The sequence below is a fragment of the Centrocercus urophasianus genome, unplaced genomic scaffold (genome assembly GCF_019232065.1).
Source record: "Centrocercus urophasianus isolate 14NV4802_14NV808 unplaced genomic scaffold, USGS_Curo_1.0 seq_5, whole genome shotgun sequence".
Classification (NCBI taxonomy): domain Eukaryota; kingdom Metazoa; phylum Chordata; class Aves; order Galliformes; family Phasianidae; genus Centrocercus; species Centrocercus urophasianus.
This window is the reverse complement of record NW_024885088.1, coordinates 3,142,145-3,154,582: the sequence shown is the minus strand read 5'-3', so window position 1 is coordinate 3,154,582 and position 12,438 is coordinate 3,142,145. Positions and strand designations below refer to the sequence as shown.

General features: G+C 37.9%; 1 protein-coding gene across 2 annotated transcripts in view; it reads left to right on the top strand.

Moving 5' to 3' along the window:
- Positions 1 to 12,438, top strand: part of ITPR2 (inositol 1,4,5-trisphosphate receptor type 2) — a 265,378-nt gene that overhangs the window by 179,443 nt on the left and 73,497 nt on the right. For both annotated transcript variants that reach the window (XM_042835042.1, XM_042835041.1), the window contains 6 exons: positions 3,845 to 3,953; positions 5,517 to 5,704; positions 7,025 to 7,208; positions 7,793 to 8,049; positions 8,956 to 9,156; positions 10,804 to 10,914. In XM_042835042.1, the coding sequence (XP_042690976.1) occupies positions 3,845 to 3,953; positions 5,517 to 5,704; positions 7,025 to 7,208; positions 7,793 to 8,049; positions 8,956 to 9,156; positions 10,804 to 10,914 (1,050 nt within the window). The remainder of the gene's footprint in view (positions 1 to 3,844; positions 3,954 to 5,516; positions 5,705 to 7,024; positions 7,209 to 7,792; positions 8,050 to 8,955; positions 9,157 to 10,803; positions 10,915 to 12,438) is intronic.

The following is a 12,438-nucleotide window of genomic DNA, read 5'->3' as shown; positions in this document are numbered from 1 at the left end:
GATTTTGTTTCCATTTCAACTTGCCAAAAACGTGTATTAGTAGAGCAGATGTCCCAGTCAGCTCCTCTGTAATATTTAGGTGGAAGTTACTGAAATATAATACTCATGCATCCACCTGGATTAGTATGGGGCTATAGCCACATCATCCACTATGTATGAGAAATATCTGTTGGATGTGACTGCCTTGTTATCACTGATAATTTGAACATTTCTATCTCATGGTCTTATTGCAAGTAAAAGTCAGAAGAGACAACCAGATCCACCATTTCAAACTTTGGAACACAGTCAACTCTAAAATACTCGAATTCCTTATGCAGTTATATGAGACAGTATAAACAATTTTGGTGCTGTTGCACAGGGAGCTCATGCTGAAGCAAGTACCCATGATAAACCTTCCAAACACTCTCAGGCATTTCTTCTCCACATGGAACATCCTATCCCAATGTGGAACCAGCATGTTGCAGTCTCAAAGAAAGAAAGTGAATGTACCATTTTATTAAGGCGTTAAAATCAAGTTTAAAGACCAACTATTATAATGAAATAATGAGAAAATCGTAATTTGTTTGTGTCTGCATGTTCCTATTGGAATAATTCTTCCCTATTGGAAACTTCTGTCTGTCAATCTCAGGCTATTTAAAACTGCAAGAACAATAACCAGTTGTTGCTTTCTTGTGTCCTCAGTCTTTATCCTAGCTTTTGTTAGACACAATGCAGTGGTATTCATGGGTAACAATAAGACTATTATGTTTCATTGTGGTTTTTTTTCAGGGCTATACAATGTTCTAGCCATTATAGAAGGATTACAGTCAGCTGACCGATGTTTACATGCCATTTCCATACCCTAATAAAAGGTATAAGGGCAAGTTTATCGTAGCCAGTGGGGGAGAGATTTGACTTGGAAGGCTGGGATTTCCACTGTGTGAAGAAACATAGTCAAGGAAGACAACACTGTACTGCCTAGTGTGCTTTTATTTTTGGCCTCTGCTTCAGTTGTATGAGTGTCAGTAATGGTTGCTGGAAACTGCTTATTCGTACCACTGCTGTGCTCATTTGCTTTGGGCAGTATTAATTTTGTGGCTGTGCTAAGTTGGGAAATCGTTCACAAGGGCACCAATGGCATGACTGTCTAACTTGCCCTGGCAGTGGATTGTCTCATCCAGATGATGGGACAATTCTTGACTTTGGTTTTTGGCATTCCCACAAGAGCATACGCAGAGACTTATGCCAGCAGGATCAGCACTTTTTTTTCTGGGAGCAGGGTCTTTTTAGCATTCTTTTGTATGATACCTCACACAGTTGTGCACTGGAGGTGACAGGAATTTCTGATATACTGCATAGGCATCTGTGCATTCCTCAGCTCCAGTATGTGCTGCTGGGCTGCAGAGAGCAGTTTTTTCTCTTTGTAGTGGCTGCTAATTTCACAAGAAACTAAATGACCTGGGGAAGTCAGATGGCTTCTCAAGGTCATCACAAAGGGGCTGAAGATCCCAAGCCTGCATCATGTGGAGCTGAGTCTGAGGGCACATTTTTGGTACAGCTCTTTGGCAAAGCAGAGGTTCCACTGCGTTCCTGGTTATCAAACACGATGCTCTTGATTTTTGGCAATTAGGCATCTAAGAACTGTGTGTGTCTAGATTCATGAGAGGTTAAGAGAGGGAGGGAGAGAGGGTGAAAATCCTAATAATGAAGACTTACTCCTTGGGAGCAAGAGGTAATGTCTGTGTCTTAGTTTGCAGACAGTCAGGAAAATATTCCTCATTCTGTAGCCAGTTGGAGAACCATATTCATATCGCTACTCCTCCCACTGTCTTTTGAAGGTAACGAGGCAGGAAAAATGATCTGAGATGTGCAAACACTTGTTTTTTTACAGACAACGAGACCAAGTGCTGAATTGTTCAGGTTATTAGTCAAATGCTATTTCATGGTCCTCAGCGTTCTTCCTGATAAAATAAAGGCTGTTTTGATTGAACGATAAAACTTGTGACTCTGGGTATTATTTTTAACTACGTATAGATGCCTTTTGGTGTTTCTTCCCGTGACTGCACTGTGACTGTTTATATAATTTACCATGGCGCTCTGTTCATCATCAGCAGACTACACAGATAGCCAGTTAAGGATGTTCCCTCAAGCTTTGTGGTTAATCAAATGGTTTGGCAAATGCCAGCCTTTCTTATTAAAGGCACGTCTTGATGCAGTCCCTTTCTGGGCTGGGTCCTAGTCGGGTGATAGGAAGGATTTCTCCTCTGTGGATGCTATTTGTGTGACAAAGCTCTATGATTCTGTGATATATATGCCTTTAAGAGACTTTAGCAATCTTGAAATTTCTTATGAGCTGTATCTTGCCCACGTGGGCAGGATTAATCTCCACTGCAAACTAGACTGGGAAGGAGTGTGGTTCAAACATTGATGGTTCTTGGTCTTCTTCTGTAGTGTAGACCACAGCTGGCTTAAGTTCATCTGAAAGATTTACATAATAAATTCCTTGGCACTGCAGATGTGTAGGTGATACTTTTATTTTTCTTGCAGCCATTGTGTTTATGGATTTTGATATTTTAATATAGATCTTGCAATTTTCTTGGCTAATTGAGTGAACTCTGTAGACTGTGTAGACTCTATGAAAACATCAGAATACAAGAACAAGGAAGGACAGTATTGCACTGTCAGCCTACATATACAGATTACTGCATTCTGACCCTTGTTTGAGATGGACAAGCCCATTGCTTTTTGAGATGCATGAAGCAATGAAGCCCCATGGTGGCCTTTGGTTGCTTTTGGAAATATTGCTAAGTTAACAGAGACATATGAATGTGGATTGTACTTCCTGAGATATTTTTGGGTCTTGCTTCCTCTCTTGTTGCTGCCTCTGGTTTCAGAGGTACAGACTGAAAAGCTTATGGCTAACATGCAGGTACTGGTGACCTGTATGTTCCCTGTAAGTACAGAGAATGCTTCTGGTACACATATTTTTAAGACCTGTTCTTCATTAAAACCAGTAGGTGAGTAAATGCAAAGAAGAAATCATGTTGTTTTACTGCCTAACTGTTGAAATGAATAATTTTTCTCTTCTATTGTAAACATTGGAAGCCTTGCCATACTTATTTCCAAATAAAGTCTTGAGTATTTTATATCTGCAGTCAGATATTGTCACCTGCAGATTGTCACCTGCTGCCTCTGTAAAGATGAGTGTTGACTGCAAGTGTCCCCAGGAGACCAAAGGCAACAGGAAAATGCCAAGTGATTGTACCCCCACTCTTAATTCGGTGCATCTTGTTTTGCAGAATTATGCAAAATGAAAGGGAAGCTCTTCAGAGAGCTGCATGCAAATATTGACTAGTTTTGGTTTTGGAAGTAAAGGAAGCTCTTCTATCAAATGTCATCTCTCTGTTTTAATATTTCATGTGATGTGGCTTCTTTCAGATGATATAAGATCAGAGAAAAGGGAACGATACTACTCAGCTGCAGAAAATAGGAAGAAAGTACTGCCATGGCAGGGTAGGGCAGACACACACAGACTGCAGTGCATTGGTTCTTTGTAGAACTTGTTTCAAAATACACATCTTCCAGGTAGTCGGTGGAAATTGTTGAGGTAGAGATATTTGATTTATCATCAGTAAGTTTAAAATAATCTTCAGAGAAAGCTTGTACAACAGTATTTCAGAATTCTTGCCATGGAATGTGTTAGATAAGACCATTAAATGCTTGTTTTATGGACAACTTTTCTATTTGCATGTTTACTAATTATAAAGGAAATACCAAATAAATTATGTATCTATTATAAACACCTGGCTTTTCAAACAAAGGAAATACTGAAGTTTCTTATGCTATTTTTGTATTTCTCCTAAAGGGCAACACTTTAAGGAAAATACTCCTGTATCGCTACTTTAAAGGAGAATATGGAAGTGGTATGAATGGGCCTCTGTCTACCAGCTACAGCAAAACTGCACAAGTGGGAGGTAAATCAACACACATCATTTAAGAAAAACAAAACTAGCAGCACCATCTTTTTAAAAGGCATGTTGAATGTGCTCCAGGGATTTAATTGGCAAATAAATGGAGCGAGTTCTGCAATCAGTTAGAAGAGAGGTTGTGTGCACCTGTCTCAGATGGCTGGTGTGCATTTGCCAGCACTAAGAAAGTGAATCTCTCCATTTCCCCAAGTCAGTCCTTCAGTTCAATTCTGATTGGTAACACCATTTACTAATAAATCCACATCCAGGAATCCAGCAAAGCATGCAGCGTTTGAACAAAGCCACTGCTGTTTCTGGAAACCAATCAACTTTTTAAAATTCCGGATCCTCCACTAGCACATTAAAAAAAGTAGGATATAAGGAAAAGCTTTTCACAAATATATCACTTAAGCAATGAAATAAATTTCCTAGAGAGGCTGTAGAATGTCAGTTCTTTCAAAACAAGGCTGTGAGGACCTGCTGTAACTACTGTGAGCAGAAAGTTTGAGTGGGTGTTCCTTATAACCTCATTTTTGTGTTATTGTGTTATAGAAGCCAAGGTAGATTACAATAAAGTGCTTTCTAATAAAACCAAACATAATGTATGTCATAGGAAATATGGCAGAATGAAGTGTAGAGCCACATCATAACAAAGCTGGCCATCACATTATCAGTATATATTAAAGGCATGTCCAGATTTGTGGGCTTCCCCACATGTCATTTGGCTGATCCTCTGTGTGTTTCAGTGTTGATACAGGAGAAAAATCAGAGACTGAGTGTCTTGTACATCAGTTTATTCCGTAGCAAACCATAGAATACAGAATTAGTGTTCTGTCTTTTCTCTGTGAAAAATATGTATATAAATGCATGGCTTTGTTAAAAAATCAGAAACACTTTGTCAGTACTGCTTTGATTACAACAGTGCCATATTTTTTCCTCGTGGTAGGTGCAGTTACATGTGCATAATGTGTGTATAGCAGGAAATATGATAATGACTAATAATAAAATATGGCTGATTTAATGACTTAATACAATTCAGTAAAATCCCTTCGAATCACACCATTAGTTAATTTATGTTAATTTAATTTGTGTTAATTTATGTTAACTTATCGTGATGTTACTGATCTATGATTTAGACGCAAAAAAATTTAGCTAGAAGGTCATACCCATAATGAGAGTGGATTTATGAGTATACAATCTTTGTTTAGATTAGACCTGAGAAAAGCAGGTTTGAAAGCTTTTTCAGACCTCTGGCCATGCATGTATATTAGTGTATGCAGTAATGGAATTAAAACCAGGGTTCTGTGAACAAATCAGTTTCATTTTGATCTTCTTTATTGTCTGAATGCTGTTAACAGAACTGTGGTGTGAGTTTTTGTTTTGTTTCTTGGCTTGGGGACCAACATTGGCACATTCACACAAACATCTTTGTTTCAAGAGGAATTTTGCCTCTAACAGAATTTCAAGATGAAATGAATTACATTGCTACTGGATGTTTTTCCAGATAGATTTATTTCAACATACATGCATGAAACAAACATGAATGGTATGTATTTCTCTGACTTACAGGTGGATTTGTAGGACAAGACTCAGATAAGTCTGGAGTATCCATGTTTGATATTCAGTGCCTTCTAGATAAAGAAGGTGCATCAGAACTTGTCATAGATGTTATAGTCAGCACCAAAAATGACAGAATTTTCTCAGAAGGCATTTTGCTTGGTATTGCATTGCTTGAAGGTGGAAATGCACAAACACAGGTACTTATTTCATTTACTTATTCGCATACTGCTTTTCAAATGCATATAGTCAGGAGTCAAATGAAAAGAACCTCTTTGAAGTGAATTCTGTAGAGAGGTTATTACCATAGTATGTCCCTCTAAAAAACTATTGTAGGTAGTTCATGTTATTATGCAGTATTTCTTACAGTAAAGTCTTCAATGAAGAAAACATTTTTCTGCTGTCCCCTTCAATGTTGTGCGGTTGTTCTTTGCCAGCTGAGCATTATCTCCAGTTATTTCACACTTCTCCTTGTAAATGTAGTAATTCCTAAGCTTTCAAGTTTATAATAGCAAAAAATAATAAAAAATAAAAATTTAAGAAAAAAAAAATTAAAAAAATCTGGAAACATGTAGGGACTTTTTTCTAAATCTCCAGAGGAAAAAGTTGGTCATTTGAAACTGCCAATATCTGTTCCAAAGGAATTAAGTGCTTAAAACTATGGATTCTGATCTTTTCACAAAGACTAGAGATATTGCTCTTACCCAACTTTAGCCAAATAAGTTTAGTTGTTTATTCTTACTCTATGATCAGCAGAGAGGAGAGATGGCATAAATTGGGCCCAGCTTTTCCCCATATCTCATCACTGAATTTGACAGGAACCTAAATAATCAACATATACTTCATTTCAAGATTTAAAAGTTAAATGAGAGGAATCCTATCCTGTATCTTTATTCTGTAAAAAGATAATACAACTGTCACCCTTAGAGAGCATCTAGAAAGTATTAAAGAAGTGAGGTATTGCTGCAGCTTTCTAAAATGAATTGGTAGGGGGTTGTAGGAGGACATCACTTCTGGGACAGTTTTTAAACTGTGGAAAATGGTATTCAGCCTACTTGACAGTAATGCTAGGGGACTGTACTTAATAACCTAAAATATTAATTCCAATTCTGAAGTTATAAAGAACCAAGAATGTGTATAGGCTAAGCTGTAACATAGAATATGGATCTGGGAGTTTCCTGTTTCCTGCTGTAGCTGCATAATAACAATTACTTTCACTATTTCTTGCAGATTGAATATTGTATCTCTAGAATACCTGGAGAGAAATGGGGAGTATCACTAAATAATTTAACTTAGTTGGGTAATTTTGTGACATTTGAAAGATTGCAAGTAGCATTGCTTGCCATTTTATCCAAATTTAAAAATAGTGATCAATATTTGTTACCAATCTTTTATATCACTTTGTAAAATAATTGGTTGTGCAGTGGTCATTTTTTTGTTTTGTAATCTTTTTTGTTTCTGTATTTTTTCTTCCTTAGAAGACTGATAACTAATGAGTATCCTCTTTTTATTCCTTGCAGTATTCAACTTACCAGCAATTGAAGGAGCAAAAAAAGTCAGAAAAATTCTTTAAAGTCCTGTATGACCGTATGAAAGCTGCTCAGCAAGAGATACGATCAACAGTGACAGTGAACACTATTGATCTGGGGAGCAAAAAGAAAGATGATGATAGTGACCTAACCATATCTGTACCCAAAAAGAGAGGTAAGGAGGCAGCCATATAGTGCACCCATAGTGCATTATGTTCAAGATGTGTGTATTGCACCACTGATGCTCTGCTGCACTGATCAATCAGTTTTAGTATTAATTATTGCTGCACTGCCTGTTTGTTTTTCTCTAAATTACAGACCATAACTTAAGCTGATTGCATGGAATTAACATTGATGAAGTCAGTGAAGCTGTGGCAGCTTGCACCAATAGAAGATATAGCCCCATGTTTTTAGAGAAGCTGAAATACAGGCTGCTAGTGGGGCTATTTCACATGAGCAAGCACAGGAAAGAATGCCCACCCTGTGGTCCTTCCATTGTTCTCATCATTTATTGTATATGGAAGAGAAATAGTAGGACTTTTTGTTTTAATGTTCTGCTTCACTCTGGTTTGTGGTTAATTTGGAACATGCTATTCCTTCATGAGTGTTGCTTTGATATTCTTTGTAAGCTGCCCAGAGGTCTTTGAAAAGTTAGGCACCAAAAAAGAAAAAGTTGCATTCACTGTTATTGTTTTCTTATTGTTTAATTAAACAAGCAAAAACTGTTTCAAAAATTAAGGAAAATTATCTTCTTTTCAGTGAAGGATTCAACACTGCATCTGAAAGAGGGTATGAAAGTTCAGTTAACAGAAGCATCTTCTGCAACATCCAAGGCTTACTCTGTATATAGAAGAGAAATGGACCCAGAAATAGATCTTATGGGCTCAGGAGCAGATGCTGCAAATGCAGAGGAAAAGTCCACAGAAGAAGCAGTAATGAGTCCTGCTATTGCAATCATGCAGCCAATACTGAGATTTCTCCAACTGCTTTGTGAGAACCACAACCGAGAGCTCCAGGTAAGTTGTTTTTGAGCCAGGTTTCAAAGGAAGTATTAGAAGAACTGGAGCTTCATGAAGGAGGAAGAACATGCCTGTGCTTGTCTTCTATTACAGAATAACGGTGGCTAAAATGTTGTTATTCTTTGGTCTATGTAATAAAATAACTCTTTTCAAGAACTGTCTGCATGCTCAGTTTAAGTTCATGTTTATGCCCTCAGAGCGGTGTGGGAACCACAGCACAGCCACGTGGAATTGAGAATTTGTTAAACGTTCCTGTCAGTATAATTTTTATGCATCAATAGTGAATCAGTTACCATAAGTTTGAAAACCACAAGAGGCTTCTGGACAAAGTTTTGGTACTGCTGTTTTCCCTAGGTGTTATGATTGAAGGGTGTAAGATGCAATGTGTCTCTGCTATCAATTCCTCTGGTAGATATTACTACCACCAGAGAAACTTTTGCAAAATGAATTTTCTGCAGATTTGCTTCAGTGCAGTGTCCAGTAGCCTCCCTGAAAGCAGGACTGGATGTAGCTTGAGCTGAGCAGCTGTTGTGCATTGGCATTTCCATGGAGCAGTCGAAATGTGCAGCTATACTTGTTCATCTGCGGGACAAGATCCTCCCAAGTAAAGGACCATAATAAACAGATGGGGCAGGACATCTCTAGGACAGATGTTGGCAGATGCTTGCAAAGCTCATGTTTCTAAGCCCTCCTTTCCCAACTGGTTTAATCAAATAATAGTCCTCCACTGCTGCGCTAAGATGATTTATTTTCTACACTATAGTGTACCTCAGTAACTAAGGTAGGGCAATCATGTGGTCATAAATTGAACCTGTCTGTAATTTTATGAAAAAGATTTTGTTCAACGTGATTCTAACTCTCTCTTTCTCCTTATCTTTTTTGTTCCTTTTCTCCATCCACCAGAATTTTTTAAGACATCAGAACAATAAAACAAATTACAACCTTGTTTGTGAGACACTTCAGTTTTTGGACTGTATCTGTGGAAGCACAACAGGTGGACTAGGCTTACTGGGGCTTTACATCAATGAGAGGAACGTAGCTCTGGTGAACCAGACACTGGAAAGCTTGACTGAGTATTGCCAAGGTCCATGCCATGAAAATCAGGTGGGGCTTGAATAGATGCAGAACAGTCTACCTGAATGTATGGTATCTTTGTGCTTATCGTAAACTCTTCAGTGTTGTTAATAACATAAGACCACGTGCAATTACTGTGATTAAGCTGAACACATCCCGCATCTGCGTAAGGCCTGAGAAATCCTTTCAAGCCAGACAACAGACTTTTCCTTTAGCCTGTCTGTTTACATACAGTGTTTCCAGTCCTTTTGGAGAGAGCTAAATGTCGTATAATTTGGCCCATAGTTTGAATCTCACTTCATGAGACTTTGGATTTCAAGTCACAACTGTGGAATTATATTACCTATATAATAATGTTGTTTGTTGGTTTTTTTTTTTCCATTTTCATGCATTTTGCCTTTTTAGGTTTTTAGCTAGGATGCGAATTTTTATTTTCCCCATTTAACGCAACCACCACAAAATTTAACTTACTGTTCTGCTGTGCAACCTGTTGACATCTTTAATTAGGGTATCAATAGGAAAAAGGGTGAAAGTAAAGACCATGCAGCCTTTCGAGTTGTGGCTGTTGGTAGCTGTCTCTTCAGTGCTAATCTGAGGCAGTATAGAAATGCAGAGTGTACTTACATGCTGCTGTGTTTGATCTGAAGAGAACTGTAGTGAAGTTCACAGTGGATGAAATTTCAGAATTTTTAATATGGATTAATGATGGGAAAATATCAGTGGGCAAAATTACAGAGACACAATTTATTCTTGCTACTAAGGACAGCTGAAGAAATGCATGCACTATTAATGCTCCTTCATTAACATACATAAATGAAGTGCAGAGTGCTTCTGTTACTGTTGCTGGTTATCATTTGGCATTACTTAAAACTTTAAAAACAAAAATCCTTTAGTAGGCGAATTTTTAAACAGTCATATTTGATCTATTAGTGAATGGGAAAAATATTTGTAAAAAATAATAATGGCAATGGAAATAAAGAGAAAATCTACGTTTTCAAGTTAACTTGTTCATTGACTTTACTGATAATGGAAGGGAATGATTATTAAAGCTTAATTAGGCTTACCTGCTGGGAAGTCACTCAGGATTAGAATTATACTTGTTTAAACCATCTGCAAATCTAATGCAGCATGTTTTGGAGACAAATGCTCCCCACTGTCATTTTCCTCTGTTTGCTTTGTGTTGTTTGTTTTGTCCCTCTGTCTTTCTGGAAAACCTCCTTTCATATTGTCCAATAAATCTATTTGAAAAAAAAAATACCATAGAATTATACAAATGACATTTATTTTACATACATTCCAGTATGACTTTTAAGATTCTGTGGCTGTGTGTTCAGCCAAAACTGGTAGTGCTGCTGTGGACTGTTGTCTGTAGCTTGTGCCACATTGTGCCTAATCCTGCATATTTCACTGCAGGCAAATTCTAGCTTGCACTGCTTTTTCCTCAGTTATATACTTCACTATTGACAGTGTTGGGATTAGCTCTGTACTACATATTTCCCCAACACCATTTGTGGCATGTTTTCAGGCTGCTCTGCTTTGGCAGTCGCAGGGTAGTCCAAGTTCTAGATTCTTTCTTTGGAAATTTGCATATTCCCTCTCTTTCCCACTCTCCCCAGTTCTCAGTCTCTTTGTTTTCCTCTCTTCCCTCTCTTCTGACTCTCTTCTCTTATTTTGTAGACCTGCATAGCTACCCATGAATCGAATGGGATTGATATTATAATTGCACTCATCTTGAATGACATAAACCCTCTTGGCAAATACTGCATGGACTTGGTGCTTCAGCTAAAGGTACAGTAAATGTAAATTTGTTTATTTAAATTTGAGTAATAATAGAAGACATACCTATGCGAGAGCTCCATGCAGCCTGACATTTACTTAGTCTTGCCATAGTGTGATATACTCGGCAGCCCTGGAAGACAAACGGTGCACATGAATTCAGCTCAGCTTAATCTGCATAAGATCCTCTACCAAGGCCTTTTGGCCCACTGTTGTGTTTGGGAGTATATCCACAGCTTTTTTTTAAAAGAATCCTATCAAATAGATACAATAAAGCTAGCATGAAGAGTCTACATGGTGGACTTAAAATCTCTAATAAATAGCTATCCTATTAAGGGGAGGAACATTCATTCTCTGTGTATACTGAATTCTGTGTTTCTGTGAACTTTAAAAAATATTTGACAGGGATACGTTGTGGAAAAGAGTAATATATCAGATGACCTGCAATTAAAATGTCAAATAAATTTGGCAATGCAGTTAACGTGTGTTTTATTACCCTTGGCAGTATCCTTTGAAGAGAAGGGTGAAGAGTAGAGTGGGGGGCTTGTGTTTTGTATTCTCTGGAGAGTCAGATAAGTTTGTCTGGTCTGTGCGCCATTGCATGCAAAGAGGAGCTTTGCAGCTCTACTGTCTGACAAGCAGGGTAGAATACGTCCAGGAGGAGCCATGATTTAATGTTGTTTCTTGCCTTCTGAATGAAGAATTTCCATTGCAGATGGTTCGTTTCCTCCCCCAAACCAGCAAATACTTTGCGGTAGCTGCATTGCATCATACTGGCAATATTATGAATGTCTAATAAAATAATTAATGCAGCCGTATATCATGTAGAATGAAACATCAAATCAACAGTGTTTTACAGATGATCTTAATAACTGTAATTACATGATTGAATGGCAGTATAATTCAGGCTCCCCTCAAGAAAAACACTTAAGCAGACATTTAACTTTGAACTCACAGATAGTTCTTTGAAGTCCAGGTTTCAATCCTTGTAAAGACTAGTGCCATTTCAGTTTGTTGTTGTTGTGTAGCTAGAAAATAGAGTTTACTGGCATTGCTGCAAGGACCAGCTTGGCCATATTCTTAGGGCATTGTATACCACACTGTTATTTAAATAGCAAAAGTTGTAATGAATGATACCAACAGGTCAAACTATGGAACTGATATTAATTTGACAGAATCAGGGTCACTTAGGGTTAGAAGATACGCCTGGAGGTCATACAGTCCAGCACCAAGCAAGGTCAGCTACAGCAGGTAACCGTTTGGAGATGCCACAAACTGTCTGGACAAACTTCTGGTATTTGCCTGACCTCAGAGTAAAAAAGTATTTTCTTTTGTTAGATAGAATTTCATGTGTATTTTAATTTGTACCCGTTACCTCCTGTCTGTCACTTGCTATGGATCCCTCTTTTTTATTCTCTCTCATCAAGTATTTAAACACATTGATAAGATCCTGATGAGCCTTCTCTTCTCTAGGCCAAGCAGCCCCAGCTCTTTCAGCTGCTTCTAATGAGAAGTGCTCCATTCACTTATTGGTGC